Source organism: Strix aluco, chromosome 26 (genome assembly GCF_031877795.1).
Source record: "Strix aluco isolate bStrAlu1 chromosome 26, bStrAlu1.hap1, whole genome shotgun sequence".
In the NCBI taxonomy this organism is placed as follows: domain Eukaryota; kingdom Metazoa; phylum Chordata; class Aves; order Strigiformes; family Strigidae; genus Strix; species Strix aluco.
The window spans coordinates 1,428,193-1,447,925 of record NC_133956.1 but is presented as its reverse complement, the minus strand read 5'-3'; the positions used below and the strand labels follow the sequence as shown (position 1 = coordinate 1,447,925).

Genomic DNA, 19,733 nt, shown 5'->3' with positions numbered 1-19,733 from the left:
GGAAGTCATGGAAAAACACAACTGTTTGATTTGGTTTAAGTGGCTGTGAGATGTGTGTCACCCCTACTTTCCCTCCCCAGAACTTGTGACTTTTAGGGGTGTTTGCAACCCACTTCCTATCACCAAGCTGGAGGGAGAGCAGCAAGCTGGAGTGAGTGTCAGGGACTGTGTTCTGAACTAGAGATATCTGGCACTTTTTCCTCATTATGTTTGCTTTCTAGAACATACTGCTACAGTAATGTTTCTTCTTCCAAGTCAAACAGCAGTAATCTGCTGTCACTGTAGCAAGCTCAGAAAAAACAAGTATGTGTTCTGGAGTGTTTGGTACCAGTCACAGTTTTGTGGGGGATGAGGAGCAGATGGACTGATCTACTACAATAGTTCTCATGTAGCCAACAAGTCTGAGAATGGAGGAAGTGAGAAAAGCAAATGTCCATGAAACTCACTGCAAAAATCACAATACAATTTGGGTTTCCTGTAGCTGCTACAAGAGCTACAGTAATTTAATAATTAATGTTTAGTAAGGGGGGGGAAGATGCTGGCTCTGCAGTAACACCATTAATCCATATAATTCAGATATTGCCTCTAACCTACTAAATAGAGGAAAAAACAATCCTCAATTTTAGTAACAAATGAAATTACCTGCTTTTAAAAAATTGGGAATAAATAAAACCTTGGAGTTTTAAGACTTGTGCAAGTGTAAACAACATATTCGGCTAGTATTTCAGACCATCTGTCCTTTTTCTGCAGAACACTGTTCTTTGCTGAAAAAGCACTAATTGTGCAGACCTTTGCTTCCTGATGCTGTTCTCTGACTGGTAACTCAGCGTGCAAAAAAGGTGGGGCATTACACGAGACATTCCTGGAATCTGGGGATCTTTCTAGGTAGTCTGCCAGGAAACAAAACCAGCTAGCAAACAGTTTATTGTACTGACTTGAGGCTGTAATCTCATTGCTATGTTAGGAATAGTTTTGAGAGTCAGCTGACAAGAAAAAGGTGGCAAAAAGATGAGCTACCTGCTGTATTGGGTTATTTCTGATCCCAGGTTCTGTTACTCATACCTGGCAGTCTCACAGAATAGGTAACTTGGGGTAAACATTTGCCAATAAGGAGATTCTAAACTAAATTCAGGGGGTTTTTAGCACTGGATAAAGTACCACAGTATAACATCCATTTTTTAAAAGCTAGGTTATGAATCTATTTATTGTAAATAAATACTTCTTCCACAGCTTCTAGCAGGTGAGACGTTTAGAAGCCAGGCTTCAGAACTGGCCATCGTAACTATTGTCTGTCATAACCAACTTAGGTCTTACTGCTGGAAACACGTAGCTGTTTTCAATAGAAGGGTGGGTTAACGTATAGAAATAAGGTTCTGACAGCTTTGGCAGTCAGGATGCCTCAATGCATACGTAATATTTATCAAGTTAATTGCCTTGCTGACTTCTTTGAATTTATAATGCATTAAGTATAGGCTTGAGATGTCATACTCAGCATCTTACAGGACCAAGCCTTTGTATTGCAGATTTCTTGAGGTAGAGATTGTATCTTTGCTTTTTTAAAATACTATTTACATAGCCCTACATATATGTTTTTTATACATAAATATGCTGAATAATAGCTTGGAAATATTGCCAGACATCGTGGGGTGTTGTTACTGGTCTCGTAAAACTGGTGTTTCCCTGAAGTATTCATCAACTGCTGTCAGGCAATTATATGAGAATCTCAGATTTCATTTCATTTTAAAATAGGTTTTTGATGTTTCAACTTGGAAAATATCAACCCTGCAGGTTAAAAAAGGCAAATAAAATGGACTCGGCATTTATTATTTATAAAATGTTTTGACTTCTGACCTTCTCGTGAGTCAGCTGAGAATTGTTGGCTAAACAGAACCCGAGGGGAGTGCAAGGGAGCAGCTCACTAGAATAGTATAAGCTGCTTAAAAAGGCGAAAAGTCAGAAACCCCCTTAGTTAAGGGCCTGGAAGGTTGGCTTTTTTAAAAAAAGACTGGCCAGGCCATCTTGTGCCTGCGGGGTGTCCCAGGGGCCTGGTTACAGCCCTGAGGTGCGCGGTGCTTCGCCTGGCTTTTACAGATCCTGGGTTTTTTCAGGTGTTTTAAATCGCATTGGGGCTGTTTAGCTGGTACGGGCAGTTCGTCAGGGTGTAATTAACGAAGCCGGGCAAGTTCCCCGTTTCGGGGCGCAGCCGAGGACCGGTGGATGCCGGAGCGGCGTCGCCGGCGGGCAGGCCCCGGAGCGGACGGCCCCACCGGGGCTCTGTCCCGGCGTGTGCCCGAACCGTGGGTCACTGCTCGGTTAATTATTAAACCTCCGAGCAGATGTCGGATGCCGGCAGGGGAGCTCCGCCGGACACGGGAACTGGGGCGGCGCCTCCCGCCGCCCTCCCTGAGGCGCGGGGCCGTCACCTCCCGCCGCCGCCGTCACCTGTTGCCGCCGCGGGGCCGCGCCGGCGGTGAAAGGGTGCGGGCGGCGTGCGCGCCCCCGCCGGCAGGGGGCGGCGCGGCGTGCGCGAGCCGGCGGCGCCGGGCAGCGTGGAGGGGCCTCTTCTTCCTCCTCCTCCTCCTCTTCCTCCTCGTCCTCCTCTTCCTCGCCCGGGCGGCGGGGGGCGCGCGCGGGGGGAGGCGGCGCGTGCTGGCGGCGGCGGGGGCGCGCGCGGGCTCGGCGGCGCAGCGGGGGGATTGTTTGCGCCGCCGCTCGGGGAAGCGGAGCGCGGGGACCGCTCCCCGCCGCGCCCCCCCCTCCTCTTCCTCCTCCCCGCGCCCCGCCGCCACCGCCGCCCCCGTTCCCGCGCCGGGCCCCCACCCCGGAGCCAATATTCCGGAGATCAAGCGCTACGCGGCGGCGGCGGGGCCGGCGGCGGGGCCCGGGGCGGTCGTCGGGGCCGGGGGGGACCGCAGCGAGGCCGCCGCCGCCGCCATGGAAGCGCTGGGACCCGGTGAGAGCCGCGGGGGCGCGGAGGGCGGGTGGGACGGCGCGGAGCGGGGCAGCCCGCGGGCGCGGGGGCCCGGCCGGCCGCGGCCCTGACCGGTGGCGGTCAGCGCCGGCCCTGTCAGGCGCGGGCCCGGCTGCGGGCCCGGCGGGCCGTGTCAGCGCGGGGGGAAGGAGGCCGCGGGCCCGGCCGGCCCCGGCGCGGGGCTGCCCCCGCCGTCCTCGGGCGTTCGCGGCTGGGCCGCGGCCTGGGGCGGGCGGTCCGGTCCGTGCCGTGCCGCAGGCCGGGCCCGGCGGGCCCCGGGGCTGCTGGTGACCCCGCAGCAGGCCTCCGGCGGCGGGCTGACAGGCCAGCGGGCTCGGAGGCGTCTTGGCAGCCGCCGGGCGCTTCCCTTTAAAGAGGAACTGCAGCAGGTCGCTAAACTTTCCGAGCAGGTTCGCGTGTGTCCGCACGGCTCCCGCTGAACAGGTTGCTTGGAAGTGCGGTGGAAGTTTTCTGCTTTTTTTTTCCCCCCCCCCCCACCCGGGGCTGTCGGGTGACGTCCCGTCCCGAGAGTAAATCGGGGGTGGCCCGGGGTGCGAGCAGGCTGGGCACGGCCGGGCTGCGGCTGGGGAGCGGGACAGCGGCAGCCCGGGGAGAGGGGAGCGCACGCAGGTCTCTGGGGTGCGTGAGCTCTGTGAGCTGTGCAATAATAAGTTTTATTTTTGACATTGAGCCGTTATTAAGGCGATACTTTGTGAGAATACGGATGTTATTTTAAATTTTTTTTAACAAACTTTGGTTAAGTAGCGGTGCTATTTTGCATGTGGCATCTTCCTACTTCTGTCTTATTCCATGATTATTCTTCCATCCAACATCTGCAAGGCGTATTTCTTGACCCAAGTGGTCTGCGCACCTTACCCATCAAGTTCCTATTCAAACTATCGGTGTAACCGAAATAGTGTTAATTTTGGTGCAATAGGAAACGTTTATTGACACAAAGGTGCAATTCCAGAAGAATCCAGATTTTAAGATAGTGAAGGGCTGACCTGGAGGGTCTGCTGTATGTAGGTATGATGTAGCATGTCCTCTCTGACTTCCCACTGTAGAAGTAGATCCTCTTTTAGTTTTGTAAAACTGTTTCCTGTCTGAAGTAATTTGGTTGAGGGTGCTTAGTCCATAATCGACACAGAGTAGCAGAAGTTAAAAGACTAACAGCACAAATAACCCCAGTCAGGCTGAGCAGGTAAAACCCTGATAAAATAAGCGTGACTTGCAGGGCAGCCTGGCTTCAAATGGGAAAACAGTTTTTAGCTTATTCTCTGGAATCCTTTGAGAAATAACTTTAGAAAGGAGGAGATGTAAGTTTTATCTCCTTTGATCAAAACCGACTGAGGTCAGCGTTGTCATGCCTGTTTACAGAATTTGTCGATACCGAGGGAGGAAAATGGGTAAATATAGTTGTCATTTAATCTCTTGCAGGAGGTCAGTGCCTGCACTTACTTCAGACTAATTAGCGCGGGATTAATGGATCATCTCTCTAGTATCCAAATACGCACAGCAAACTTTGATTGCCCTTGATGATTCACGCTTGTCAAGACAGCTGTAGTTTTTAAAGTCCAAACTGTACCCCGCAAGCGGTTTAGCTGCGGCGTCGAGCTCCGGGGGGGACTGCGATTAGCCAGGCGGGTGCGGGGCCGGCGATGTGTCGCGTGGGCTGTCTGTGGCCTCGGCAGCCACCCTGCTGCTGCAGCTTTGGGGCGCTGACGTGTCGAGTGGGCTACGGCTGCTTACGTCCTCTAAGTGTTACTTCTGCTTAAAAATATTCTGGGGTTAGCGTCCTCAGGTCGGTAATTTTAATTGGTAACCTGGTAGCCATTGGAGGGCTTATAAACCCTGTGTAGAAGGCTCCTTGGATTTGGTCCTGGCTTTAGTTTATGACTGTGTTAAAAGTTTATTGCTGCACCCTGAAGTGTACCTAAATATGAGTTTCATCCTCCCACAGGATCTGCTTCTCTTCTCTCCTGGTATAAACTGTGAGCCTCTGACTTAAATGGATACTGGCGGGTTGACACAGTCTTATGTTACTAAATTTGCCCCAAGTTTTGTGATTGGTTTATTAATGCATTCCTGTATTGTAATTTTCCCCTCTCCTTTGCTACTCTACCACAGAGGGAAGAAACTTTGAGCACACTAAGCAGTGGCAGATACAGACAAAACCCATGAAAATATACAAATTCAATTTGCTTTTTGTGCAGCGTCAGCTGAAGCTGTGATAGATTAAAAAAAAAAAAAGAAAAAAGGTCTGTTTAATCTTGTTACCAGGTATCTCAGATCTTAACACTTTGAGGAAGTTAGCTGAAGACTTAACTAGTGACTAGCTTGCGTGTTGAGTACTTTTCCAAGCCTCTAGTAATGTCCTTAGAACTGTTCCTGAAGCTCTTACTTTTGTCCAAATAAATTATCTTCTCCACATCTGTTAGGAATCTATACCTGTCTTTATGTCTTCTCCCTTACTCTTTTTTTTTAGGAGAAAGCCCAAACCTTTCCTCGCTCCTTTCTTTGTGTTGGAATTTTAAATTGGCTGAAATTGTGCTCTAGAGGAAAAGTATTTCACTACTAACAAAAGTGATGTGTTCACAATGTAAAGGAAATGACAAAACTGTTTTAGCTTAGATCCAACATGAAAATATGTTTTTAATTTAGTTTAGAATAAAAATATCCCTTACCCATTTCCAGATAACACCAATTTTCAGATAAAAATTGGGGATCTACGTCCTAAGTATGCCAAGAGTGACAATCATTAACATCTGAACTTTAAGCCTGTAGTGAAAACTATGAAAACATGTGGCTTGTGTGGGTATTGGCTAGTTCTAGAAATGGTGGTAGGAATACATTTATCTTTACATTACATAAAACTACATAACATGTAGATGGTTGCATTCCATCTCAGAACTCTGTGAAGTTCATAACCACAGCCATGAATAAATGTTACTAAAGTTTTGAGAATGAAGTATGGCCCTAACCTATATATATGCTTTAGGGAACACGGGTTTTTACATGGAAGCTCCAAGCAGCTGGAGGGCTGAGCCGCGTGGAACACCTCCATTTGCAAGCTCAGGAAGCTACTTAAGATTTCCTTCTGCCCTGTCAGAAAGTCAGCTAAAGTGCACCTGAAAGGATACTGCTCTGAATGATCGGTTACATCTCATACATATTTATCTGACTTCCCTAGGGCCCCCGGCAAGCCTTTTCCAGCCACCCCGTCGCCCAGGCCTGGGAACTGTTGGGAAACCCATCCGCCTCCTAGCCAACCATTTCCAGGTTCAGATCCCTAAGATTGATGTTTATCACTATGATGTAGATATCAAACCAGAAAAACGCCCCCGAAGAGTGAACAGGTATGAGTTGTTTAACAAAAAAAAAAAATTGAAAAGTGTATATGCCTCAATTTAAGAAAACTGTACATCCCAGAAATTCTTCATCTGCTACAGGCTGGTTTATGTTTGAGCGAAGGTTAGCAGTTGCTTTTCAGTGAACTATAATATTCTCCTTACTTTTATGAAGGTGTTTTGCAATTGGCCTGTAGTCTGGAAGGCTCTAGGAGATGTATGAAGTGTTGAACTACAGTTGGTTTTATTTAACAGCCTCCAAGTGACTGCCCCTGATCACTGTTCCACAGTCTGTTACAGAAAAGTGAGTTAGCAGCGGAGGGGAGGGAATTCAGCTTGTGGATGGCCGCCAGCGTTTTAGGGACCACGCGTGGACGCTTTGACCGTAGAATCAATCCACAGAGCTCCCCCCTCACCCCAGGGTAGATGCTTGTGTTTGCTCCTGTGTTTGAAGAGCTCTCATGATTCCATGGCCTGTTTTGACGGGATCTCTGCTGACAGTAGGGATACCTGCCTGGCCCGTGTGTTGAAACTTAGGTGTCTTAATCTGGAGGTGACTTTTAAAACTCCAGGTGTTGACTTGGGTATACTCTGGTGCATTGCTGTTTCTTGTACCTTGCTCATTTAAGAAAATGTGAAAAAGGAATTTTAAACTGTGTAAGACCATTGCTGGATTTGCTGTTCATCAACCTAACTGGATAAATCCCTCTGTAGAGAGGTGGTGGATACTATGGTGAGACACTTCAAGATGCAGATATTTGGTGATCGGCAGCCTGGATACGATGGGAAGCGGAACATGTACACTGCACACCCGTTACCTATTGGCCGGGATAGAGTAAGTGGTGCTATAAGTGGTTTTCTGTGGGAAAACTGTTACAGTGTCATTTGAAAAGTGTTCTTTTATTGACATAAACTCAAAATGCTGTCACACGTATTAGTACGGTCTTGGAAAGGACAGGCAGTGCCCGTCAGGGATCTCTAGGAACTTCCTGGTGTTTTACTGAAGTTTCTAATTCCCAACTCTTCAGCTGGAGAATTTGTCAGTGATAGTGTGAACTAATATGTTGTGCTCTTTCAGCTGCAAATAGATTTTTTTTTTTCTCTCTGCCCTGATAGAAACTTCCTTTTTTTCTGTTCTAACCCTTGTTCTGTTGCTAAATGATAAGGTAGTTGTAGATGACAAATACGCTGGTTTGGCTGCGCCGTTGAGATACGTCCTCCCGTTCCCTAAGAACGAGATGGGCTGCCCTGGCCCGTCGTGGCCTGGGGCGTGCTCGCCAGCGCCCTGGCCCTGACAGATCGCAGCCTGTGTTAACCAGGCCCGACACAAAGCTTAACCCCAAGCTGCTCTTCTCCCCAGGGCTCTGGTACAGTGCCATGAGGAGTACGTAGGATGAGTTCACATTTGCCCTTTGGGCTGACGGTGTGTGAGAATAATCTCAAGTACTGTGCTAGAACCCTGAGATTTGTGTTTCCCCATGAGTCGTCTTTTTGACCAAAAGGTTTTCTTGCCTTCCCATTTGGTTCTTGAGACATCTTGCTATTAATTGGCTGACTTCAAAAAAAATGACTCATAGTTCTCCAGAGCTTTGATGTCACCATACTAATTACTGCTTAAAATTTACATTTAAAGGTACCTCAGTACAGTTTCTCAGATGAATAAATTAGAAGCTTTCGAAATCCTAAGGAAACTGATTATAATATTTTAAGAGAATTAAACAAACTAATCATCAAAAATACAGATTCAAAGAATACCTAGGAGAAAAACATAATGTTGCTTAGCGTTGTGATAGTCTGCCATCCGTAACAAAAGCTTGTGCTTAATTCTGTGTCAGGTGGATATGGAGGTGACCCTTCCAGGGGAGGGGAAGGACCAGACGTTTAAGGTGTCCATTCAGTGGGTGTCAGTCGTCAGCCTTCAGCTGCTGCTGGAGGCTCTGGCAGGGCACTTGAATGAAGTTCCTGAGGACTCTGTACAGGCGCTCGACGTGATCACGCGGCACCTCCCCTCCATGAGGTGGGTACTTCTGGCGCCTTCCTCACTGCTTAAGTCTGTCTTAACGCTTGTATTCGTTCTTACCCGCTGCTATTCTACTGCTGTTACACTTTCCTACCGTAGAAGGGGTGAGGGATGCAGTTGTGTAATTCAACGCCTGCCTTACGAATTTGCACTAGAATAGGGAAATCTGATCTGAACTCAGGACTTGTATCTGCTGGTCATGTTTCTAACGGGAATCTGCTGTAGCCTTTCCAACTGCAGTCGGTAAAGGCTTTGTACACTTGCCATAACTTGGCTCTGACAGTTCTAACATACTGTAGAAATGTGTTTTAAACACTACAGGCATGAATGTAAAAAGGTGTATCAGAAAGGAACGATCGAAGTATTCATTTTCTTATTTTTTTCAGGTACACTCCCGTCGGCCGCTCCTTCTTCTCCCCCCCTGAAGGTTACTACCACCCCCTGGGAGGCGGCAGGGAGGTCTGGTTCGGTTTCCACCAGTCGGTCAGGCCTGCCATGTGGAACATGATGCTCAACATTGATGGTATGTAGGAAATTCTGTCTCGCTAATGGAACAGAGTTCTTTCTACTTCTAAATTAAATGTCCTGTGTGGGGTTTTTTTTTTTTAATCTTAGTGTCGGCAACTGCTTTCTATCGTGCCCAGCCTATCATTGAGTTCATGTGCGAGGTCCTGGACATTCAGAACATCAATGAACAAACCAAGCCTCTTACGGACTCCCAGCGTGTCAAGTTTACCAAAGAAATCAGAGGTAAAGGCTTGGTCTAAAGCTGCTACAAAAGACTGGAAACCTGCTCGTATTACATTGTAATTAAAATTTGCAAGGTGCTTGGGAAGCCGACCTATTCCTTTTTGCCTTCATCTTCCTCAAAGGTGACTCCTATGCCTGAATTTATTTAGATGACTTTTGTGTTGGGTTTTCAGGTCTAAAAGTGGAGGTTACCCATTGTGGCCAGATGAAGAGAAAATATCGAGTTTGCAATGTTACTCGGCGACCAGCCAGTCATCAGACGTATGTATACAAGCACTTTCTGACAATTTAAAAAATCTTGAACCTTGTAGATAAACTGGGTATATTGTTTATGCAAGAATGGTTGATTCTGGAGGTGAAGCAGCTGTGTGTCTTTACAAGAATGTTTACTCTTAGTGAAGTAGAAGGACAGCATGGGTTTAGACCACTGCTTTATTTCCTTCAACAGGGGAAAACTGAAGCTGTATCCTGGCTTTTAAATATAGTTATTAAAGGCTATAATTTTTAAAATACCTGTGAGAAGTTCAGTATATAGTTTGTAAAATCTTTTCATAAAGAAGAGATCCAGTAGTTAAGGAAAATAAATGTTTCCAGCATTTCTAGTCTGGAAGAGATTTTTCCATACCATTTTTTCCTTTAAAAAAAAAATAATTTTGAAAAGTCTAACCAGAACAAATGTCCTTTATAGGTTTCCTCTGCAGCTGGAAAATGGGCAAGCAATGGAGTGTACAGTAGCTCAGTATTTTAAGCAGAAGTACAGTCTGCAGCTAAAATATCCTCACCTTCCCTGTCTCCAAGTAGGCCAGGAACAGAAACACACGTACTTACCACTTGAGGTAAGAATCTTTCTCTTGCATTGCGGCGCAGCCTCTGTTAAAGGGTCTCACGCCACCTCCTGCTGCTTCTCTGTAGGTGTGTAACATAGTGGCAGGCCAGAGATGTATAAAGAAGCTAACGGACAATCAGACGTCGACGATGATAAAAGCAACTGCAAGATCTGCACCAGACCGACAGGAAGAAATCAGCAGACTAGTAAGTGTTTTTTCCAGCTAAACAGTCTGCGTTTGTCACTTCGCGTGGCTCTCCCAGCAGCACTGTAGCACACACATTGCTTGAAAGAAAGACCAAGAACTGCAGAAGTTAAAAAATCTGACTTCTTTAAAACAAATCCTTTTAAATAGAAAGCCCGTTCATAGCAAAGGGGACAGAGCCACCCGAAGGTGTAGCTACGTAACCACGTTTCTTGTCCCCAGGTGAAAAGTAACAGTATGGTTGGTGGGCCTGATCCGTACCTGAAGGAGTTCGGTATTGTTGTCCATAATGAAATGACGGAGCTGACAGGCAGAGTTTTGCCGGCACCGATGCTGCAGTATGGAGGCAGGGTGAGTTTTCCGTGCCTTGCAAAATACCTTGTCCTGAGGTTATTTAAATTCGTTAAGTGTTTTGTGTATCACCTCATACGGCTTCCTTTGAGCACTGTTCGGCTGTAGTCAAAACAAAGCAGCATTTTAGTTTTAATTTGCCTTTGGTTTTTACCTAGAACAAGACTGTGGCCACACCAAACCAAGGTGTGTGGGACATGAGAGGGAAGCAGTTCTATGCTGGCATTGAGATTAAAGTTTGGGCTGTTGCCTGTTTTGCTCCTCAAAAACAATGCAGGGAAGACTTACTAAAGTAAGTATTTTCCTATTTATTCAGGATACCTATTTCAAGGTTTATTTTCCTCATATTTCTGAACGGTGATATGCAATATAAGTTGATTTTAATGCATCCAGTAGTAAAAAAGAGGAAATGACAGTTGTGCGGTGTCTTAAATATTTACAACTTGGGAGGAGACTAAGTTCATAACCTAATAGGCCAGCTAGGAAAAGCGTTAATTCCCTTGCCACTGAGGCTGCGTTTCCTGCTCTGGAGGCTGCATTCCACTTGTCCTTGGTTGTTTTTACAAATAATGATGATGGTCTTTCATTCTAAAACATGAACTATTTTTTTTTCTTAACCTTTACCACCTCCCAGGCAACATATGCCACATTTTTTCCCCTGTCCTTAAAATTACACTACAGAATCCTAAAGATAGAGGTTGTGTGAACCACTGAAAATGTTTGGCAAAAATCATAGTTGCAGTAATGCTCAGATAAGTTTGGTGGATGAGTGAAGATCTACCAGAGCGTCAGTATTAGTTTGGGAATCTGCCTCAGAATATTCAACTCAAAAGTATGTTTGTTTCCCCAAGAGTTCTAAAATTACAGAAACAGAGGCTTATGAAACTTCCTCAGACAGGATTAGAATCATATTAGTGAGTTCCTTACAGTGATAGAGTTGCTAAAAAAAACCTACTGTAGTGTCAAATTGGAAGCGATGTGAAATAGCTGATATAGCTTAGATCTTGTTGATAAAATTAATGGCAAAGTAAAGCATAGTGAAAAGGCCAGGACAAATCCATTTATATTCCATTTTCAGGAGTTTTACTGACCAGCTGCGCAAGATCTCGAAGGACGCGGGGATGCCAATCCAAGGCCAGCCCTGTTTCTGCAAATACGCCCAGGGTGCAGACAGCGTGGAGCCCATGTTTAAACACTTAAAACTGACTTATGTTGGCCTGCAGCTGATCGTGGTGATTCTACCTGGAAAGACACCCGTGTACGGTATGGAGAAGAGGCTGTAGCGTGTTGTACAGCAAGTGGGCATCTCATTATGCACTTCAGCTGTAGGAAGGAGACAGAGCAGGCAATGTGTTCCTTTTAAAAGGGTTTTTTGGAGATGAGTTTGTCAGGCCTGATTGGAGTACTTCTATATTGCCAAAGAGCAAACTGAATCTCTGTCAGTGAACTTTTAAGGGTCTGAGTTACGATAACATTTGAAAAAAAAATAAGAGAAAGCAGATGGAACTACTTGACTGTTCAGGTAATTGGAACCACTAACTTATTTTTCTGTCACAGCTGAAGTAAAGCGGGTTGGTGACACTCTTCTAGGAATGGCCACTCAGTGTGTTCAGGTAAAGAATGTGGTAAAAACCTCACCACAAACGCTGTCCAACCTGTGTCTGAAGATAAATGCAAAGCTTGGAGGAATCAACAATGTGCTTGTACCTCATCAAAGGTGAGATTAAATCTACAGTTCTCCTTGAAGTCTGGGTTGTTGAGCAAAACAGTGGTGTTTTGTTCGCTGATACCTTTGAAATATTACGTGCTTTAGAAACACTCTGAAGTGGACAGAGAAGGATGCTTCCGCATTCGGAGTCAGCCTAGAAAGCCCTGTGCTCATCTCCAGCGTTAGAGCCATCCAGCAGTGTGTGTGCAAACAAGCTCACAAAGGCTTTTTTTTCCCCATGTTTCTCTTTCCTGCCTTTGGGTTCACTCAGTTTGCCTTTTCCTCTTGCCACCCCCTCAAGCACACTGTATAACGGAACAGAGGGCGGAGGAGCGACTTGGGAAAAATGCCGGTAACTTTGTGTGCCTGTGGTCCTTTCCTTTCCCCTTTCTGTTCCCTCTGGACTGTAAGAGCTTGAGGCAGAGAACTTCATCCTTCAAGATTCCGACAGGGTTTTAGTTATGTTTAACCTTCCTCGGCTGTAATTTTTAGAAATTTCCTTACCCCTCCCCCCTTCTTTGTGTTGTAATTATTTATTATTTAATAAAGCTCAATCATGTTAAACAGGCCATCGGTGTTCCAGCAGCCAGTGATCTTTCTGGGAGCGGATGTGACTCACCCTCCCGCCGGGGATGGGAAGAAGCCTTCCATCGCTGCTGTGGTGGGCAGCATGGACGGGCACCCGAGCCGCTACTGTGCCACGGTGCGGGTGCAGACCTCGCGCCAGGAGACCTCCCAGGAGCTGCTCTACAGTCAGGAGGTGATACAGGACCTGACTAACATGGTGCGAGAACTATTGATCCAGTTTTACAAATCCACTCGTTTCAAGCCCACAAGGATCATTTACTACAGGGGCGGAGTATCCGAAGGACAGATGAAGCAGGTATTGCCTAATGACTTCTTGCTGCTGTGAAAAGGGATTGGCCCTTGAAAATATACGTGTTTACGTGGATTGCATTTGTTATGGGGACAGTTAACGGTTTCACAACATACAGTTATCCCGTCTGATCACGTTCGTTACGAAGTGGCCTTTGTACACAGGGAAAAAAATGAAAATAACACGAATAATACTGAATTCAGCACCTAATAGTCAAATCTTCTACTTCTAGGTAGCTTGGCCAGAACTGATAGCAATCCGGAAGGCCTGTATTAGTTTGGAAGAAGATTATAGACCAGGAATAACCTACATCGTTGTGCAGAAAAGGCATCACACCAGACTATTCTGTGCTGACAAAACCGAAAGGGCAAGTAATGTTGACTACATAAGAAGGAGGTGATGGCAACAGGAAAGTAAGATTGTTTGGTTAAGCGGGGTGGTATCCGTCTTGTCCACTAAAACTGAATTCAGCTGTCCAAGCAGTAGCAGTGCTGTGCAGTAACAGGCTTTCTCTACCAAAATAACCAGTTCCTCCCCTTTTTTTGTTGCTCTGGATCAAGCGGTCAGATGGAACAGCTTGTTCCCAGCCTCTTTTGGAGTAGGCGTGCTCTATATCCCTGTTTTTGTGTGCCTGGAGCTGTAGCCTGGGTTTTTATAGTCTGGGATTCCTGACTATAAACTGAACTAGTTGTTCAGTTTGTTGCCTGTTCTGTCTCTAGATGCATCTGTAAGATTTGCCTATGGCACAAATCCACCAGCCAGCTAAGGAACCTTCTTTAGGAAAGTTCTTGATCTCGGGTTTGCTAAAAAAAGGCAGATCTCGGGGGTGTGAGTGCAAACAAGGCTATGAAATAAATTTATTTCAGAAAACCTGCATTTTCGGATCCTGAATTACTTGTGTGGGCTTTATCCCACTCTGTGATTTTAATGGTACTGGCAAGTACTTTATTTTTCTCTGATGACACACCAGTTGGATTTGGTGAAGTTTCTAAAAATGAGCTCACAGAGAACATTTTCATTCCTCCTATGTAAATGACCTTAATATTTTTCCACCTTTTTGAGCAGTAAATTCTCAAACAGCTGTACGTAGAGCCTACCTGAGGAGGTATTTTTGGGTCACTTCCAAAAAAACCCTGATGCTAATAATAACCTTTGCTCCATAGGTGGGTAAGAGCGGCAACGTACCAGCGGGCACTACTGTGGACAGCACGATCACACATCCTTCTGAATTTGACTTTTACCTCTGTAGCCATGCAGGAATTCAGGTAATTTTCAGCTCTGCTGTGCTCGGCCTGTGGGACTAAACCCTTACAGTCGTCCCGATGAGAAATGCTGCTTCTATTTAGAGCTTGGTTCAGTGCCCATTGGGCACGTGCTCTTCAGTGCCCTGACAGAAGGTACAGCCCTCAGGTACAGCCTCTGCGTTTGTTGCTGCTCTCCGGCTGACTGCTGCTCTGTCCTCCCCAGGGAACCAGCCGGCCCTCCCACTACCAGGTCTTGTGGGACGACAACTGTTTCACCGCAGACGAGCTGCAGCTCTTGACGTACCAGCTGTGTCACACGTACGTGCGGTGCACGCGGTCGGTCTCTATTCCAGCTCCCGCGTACTACGCCAGGCTGGTCGCGTTCAGGGCCAGGTACCATCTCGTGGACAAGGATCACGACAGGTAAGGGGCTGTGCCGCGTCGTCTTGGTAGTCAGAAAAGGGGCCTGAAGGGTAACGCTGGGCAGCCCGGTTGTTGACGGTTCTCTGTGTGTGCCTGTGCTCTTACAGTGCTGAAGGCAGCCACGTGTCGGGACAGAGCAACGGCCGCGATCCTCAGGCTCTGGCGAAGGCGGTGCAGATCCACCACGATACTCAGCACACGATGTATTTTGCTTGAGAGCATCTGGGAAGACGAGGCAAAATCAACAACCCACGCAGTCCTGAAATGGTTTGAACGCCTACTGCTCTAGCTAGGGCCCAGTTTATTTCAGACTGCCCACTACCAGCAGCTCTGACCAGTCGCACTGAATCTGTACTTCACAGCAATGTCTGATGCACCAACACAATTGAGCCATTTGTTTCATTGTTTTATGTCATAGGAATCCACAGACTGTCTTTTCTGATGCATTGGACTGAATTTTTACCTCAAAGCGCAAAAGGCAGATCATCCTGAAATTTTTAAAGGACTTGGCACGAAAGGTTTCTATTGAATATTTTGCTAGCTGTCGTTTTTAAGTTATCTTCTCATCCCATTAGTTTATCACGACGACTGATCCCCCGTCTTCACGCACTGCTTAGTGAGTATATGCATATTATGGCAAAATGTTTTACTCCGGTTAAATGTAATTGTTCTATTGTGTGGGGCCATAGATTTTTTAATGGAGATTTTAGACTTCACTACTGTAAATGCCTTTTAACGAACATAACTTTCACAGGTATTGCAGTTTTTTGTCAGTTTTACTAATTATCTTTTTAATCTCTGCAGACTTCGGCTGCAAAGCAATTGCACTATACTGCGAGTTCAAATAGGTGGTTCTTGTTCTGTGAATGTGTAATATAACCAGATAGTGATGCCTGTCAGTAGATTTTAATTATAATGGTTACAAATAATACTGCCATGGTATCGTAACAAGTACTGAACCATCATTACCCCCTCTAAAAATGATAAAAACAAAAAAAAAAATTAGCTTTTAGGTATTTTGCAAACTTTTACAAAAGTGCCCACTTTATGCTGCTGTGTGGTTTGATAAATCTAAGTGATTTTAAAACTTTTTTCTCATAGAAGGTTTAACTTTGGCAATAAATATTTGTTTTTTAAGCCCCCCTAACAGTGTAATTTTCTAGCTGAGGATTGTGCATGAGTTTAACCAACATTCTCGTGTCGTTTTCTGAACACACAATTTGGCAGTTTCTGAAACTAATTAGAAAAGACGCACTTCCATGCTTTTTTTAAGAATTATTTTTAACTGTTTTATATTCACTGTTGGTGTCCTGTCTACAACATTTTTTATAAGCTTGGAAACTGGGTGTTACGTGTGGGAAAGGCTTGCCAATCTGTACAGTCTAAATGTATTGTGTGACAGGCAACCTAAGGACTTGTACCAGCATTTTAAACTTTTTTTCCCTGGGAATCTGGGTTGCACACACAACTGCATCCAACAGCATGTTTTAACCAGTGTAAGTCCCATAGACTGATTCTGTCCCAGCCTAGAAATTAGGGTTTTTTTAATCTGCTTGGCTTTTTTCAGCTGCAACGTGTAATAAAGAACAGGGGCTTGGTTTCACTGACTACTCTTGGAATCCACAACCATAGTACATTAAGACTAGATTCCTCTTAGTGTTAACCTGAGTTAGCGCAGATGAAAAGCTTATTCCTAAACTGAGTGGAGCCAACACCACTACTTTGATAACAGAGGTTTGAGAAGTCCAACGATTGCACTGTGGTCTCTGATAGTCGTGTGGGGTTTGCTGCTAAGTTGTCTGCTGTTCCAAAGCGTAGGAACCAGCCCCCTCAAAATTTCAGCAATATGAAATGCTGATTCCTTCAGTCTTTAAGCTTGTAAATAAATTAAAGTTTACATTTCTAAATGCTGTTTTTTTCAGTTGTACCAGAGTACACTGAACTTAATCTTCAAACAGTTTTATAATCTTCTTTCGAGTAGTATGTCTCATTAAATTAAGTTTAAACTTTAAAAATTTCTGTTAAAAAGGGGACTGAAGCGAACTCTGCTCCTGGCACATACTGTGGACAGGTTTAGATTGAAAAAGAAAATATTCTTTTTAGTTTTTTTAATTTTTTTTAAAGAATACCTCACTTGTGTAATAAAATCAGGACATGTGGGTGGGAGACTGACCGCTGCTTCAGCTAGATGGCTGCTTTTCTCAGTACTCGTTCAGGGAGAATACAAAAACCCCTTTTTAGAATGAACTCTGACTGACCCAACACACACGGAGAACTTTGGCACCTTGAAAAGAAACTGAGCACCCTTTTTAGGTTGTAGGTTCAAAGATCGCTATTTTGGGTTTGTGCACTAGGCAAGAATGTGACTGGTTTAATCAAGGGTGCGTAAGAAATACTTAATTTTATCACCAGTTCGTTGTCCAGTGCCAAGCACTCCTAGTTCAGATTGAGTGAAGTGAGAGCCTCTCCTTTGTTTGCCTGTGACTGGACTGAACATTTAACCTCGGACTACGGGATCGTTAGACCTCGGCTAGGGCTGGGCGCAGGGCGAGAACCTTCAGCGGGTCTCGCGTCACGCCGCGGGCGCGGTGCTGTGCTCTGGGAGAAGAGCGCCGGAGCTCAGGACCGTGGCGTGGCGGTGACGGTAAGATCAAAGTTTCGGCAATGCTGTCCTACACAGGTCTGAGTCCAAGTCTGGAGGTTGGGCTTGACGGTCTGGATTAACCCCCTGGGCCTGACTGAATCGTTATGCATGTGTCAATCAATGGGAAGATGTGCATTCTGTAGATGTAGTTCTTAGGGTGTTTTGTTTTGTTTTGTTTTTTTATAAATAAAGCCTGTTGGCCACTGTAGCTATGTGGTGTGAAAGATTTTAAATGTAGCAAAGTTTAAAGAGTTGGGGAAGGGGGTGGTTGACATTTAAAAAAAAAAAAAAAAAAAAAAAGGCGCAGAAATCCCATTTTCAAACCAGTTCTGCTTGCTTTGTGAACAGCTGAATTCTGAACAAGCTCTGGCAATCACTAGTTAGCCTGTCTCAAACATGTGAACAGCCTGGCTTATTTATTGTTGTAAGTACCCCAGTTTAGTGTCGTGCCTGTAGCCGCATCCCCAGGGCGCGGAGGCGGCCGTGTCCTGCCCCCGCGCTCCCCGCGCTGCGTCTCTCGTCCCGGACACGCCTCGGAGCTCCTCACCCTCAGCCACAGCTTTGCTCTCCGGACGGGGACGGGCACCTCGGTTCAGATCCAGCGTTTGACAAAACCCACCCCCAAACTACCTTTGTGGATGTGCTGTAGGAGTTTTCTTGCTCAATAGCAAGGGAGTAACTCTGCTTTCATTTTCGGAAGGCGGGGTTTGGAGGGCATTGTATCAATACTGTTTCAACTACAAGGTTTTTTCCTTGTGCATTGGAGGAAAGATCTTGTAATATCACTTACAGATTTTCTTATACCTTGCTATTGACATTTTCATATTTCTATGTCTAGAGGCTGAAACTTCAATGTAAAATGTTTGCATTTGTTCCTTTTGACTTATGATGTAATTTTTGTTTCTATATTGTTAGACTTGTAATGTTTAAAATTGTATTTTATTAAATTTGGACTGGATGTATGTCTATAGCAATACGAGGTACTCTTTCTAAACTGTTATGGGTGGGTTAGCAGCCCCATGTTGCGGTAAGATGCTGGTCGTGTACAACTTGCAATGTATTTTTTTTTTTTTTAGCCTGCAGGGATATTTTGTGTTCATGTGTCCAAAAATAATAATAATAATAATAAAAAAAAATTGGCATTCTTGTGCCAAATGTTCTGTTTTTCCTTGTTGATGTCTAATAAATGCAATGTACAGAGTGAGCAACTGATACTGTTGCCTGTAAACAAATGTCTTAAATTATTTAACTTTTAATTAAAACTTGTACACAATGTGTAACCTGTGGAACTCATTGCCACAACCTATTTATTTCTGATGTGCTAGGGCTCAGGAAGCGATAGAAGTACTCGGGGATAACATCTCTAGTGATACCAGAGGGAGGGTTTGGGTTACCCGTGGTCGGAGCCAGCGCAGCCTCGGCGGGGGATGTTCAGGGCAGGCCTAATTTTTTTTAACGTTCTCAGAAATTATATAGCACTGTCTAGAGAAAATAACAGTGTCAGCAGACTCTGCATCCGCCTGGAGAAGCGCTTCTGTATTAGTCACAAATTAATAAATGAAAGAGCCGTTTGCTTGTTCATCTTCTCCAGTTCAGGTGAGGGTTTGTTGTTTCCTCAGACAACTGTACTTCACTAGAAATTACAACTTTTGGAGGAGGCCAAAAGGTGACGGCTCTAAACGGACAGGGTTGCTTAAAACAGCCTGTGTCTCCCCCAACCCCTCCTGCCAGGTGTTAATTCTTTCTGCAGTGGACGGAGATTCTGGGGTTTTGGGAATGGGGGTGGTTCCACTCCCTGACACGCTGCGGACGGGGGTTACAAACCTCATCCCCTTTAGCCTTCTCCTGAAACAACGCTGCTCGGGTTTTTGCCTTTTTTATCAAAGTTGTGCCACAGGGTCTGTTTTCACCCGTGCGCACGCCTGGGGAGGGCAAGTCTAACAAATATGGTGAAAAACGGGCCGTTTCTGGCCAGTTCTGCTGGGTTTAGGTGGAGTGGGGCTGCGGCGGGGCCCTCAGCACCTCAGGAATAACAAAAAAGCTGCCACTCTGAGACCTGCTTCCTCCTGGACTTGACAGCACAAAATGAGTCAAAAAAAGGAAAAAAACACCAACAAAACACGAAAAAAATGCCTCTGGCTGCGGAGCGGAGCGCAGGCCCGAGCGCAGGCGGTCAGTGCTCCGCCGCTCCGGGGCCTCGGCTGGGGCTCCCCCTCAGGGCCGCCCCTCGGCACCGCCCGGTGTCCCTCCCCCGGTGCCACCCGGTGTGTGTGTGCGTGTCCCCTCCTCCCCGCCGGGAGCAGCCCCGGTGGCGGCCGCGCCGCCTCGCCTCGGGCCCAAGATGGCGGCGGGTCCGTCGGGCGCCGC

At 45.9% G+C, this 19,733-nt stretch overlaps 1 protein-coding gene across 1 annotated transcript; it reads left to right on the top strand.

Annotated features, from left to right (window-relative positions):
* Positions 1 to 2,568: 2,568 nt before the first annotated feature.
* LOC141915646 (protein argonaute-4) lies at positions 2,569 to 18,655 on the top strand. The gene is made up of 18 exons (XM_074807415.1): positions 2,569 to 2,953; positions 6,162 to 6,327; positions 7,033 to 7,153; positions 8,154 to 8,335; positions 8,725 to 8,861; positions 8,954 to 9,088; positions 9,262 to 9,349; positions 9,777 to 9,924; positions 10,001 to 10,120; positions 10,342 to 10,470; positions 10,629 to 10,762; positions 11,549 to 11,733; positions 12,028 to 12,187; positions 12,746 to 13,061; positions 13,288 to 13,422; positions 14,219 to 14,320; positions 14,523 to 14,722; positions 14,830 to 18,655. Exons 1-18 carry the CDS (start codon positions 2,935 to 2,937, stop codon positions 14,936 to 14,938), a joined length of 2,586 nt encoding a protein of 861 aa, XP_074663516.1. The 5' UTR covers positions 2,569 to 2,934; the 3' UTR covers positions 14,939 to 18,655.
* Positions 18,656 to 19,733: the final 1,078 nt, after the last annotated feature.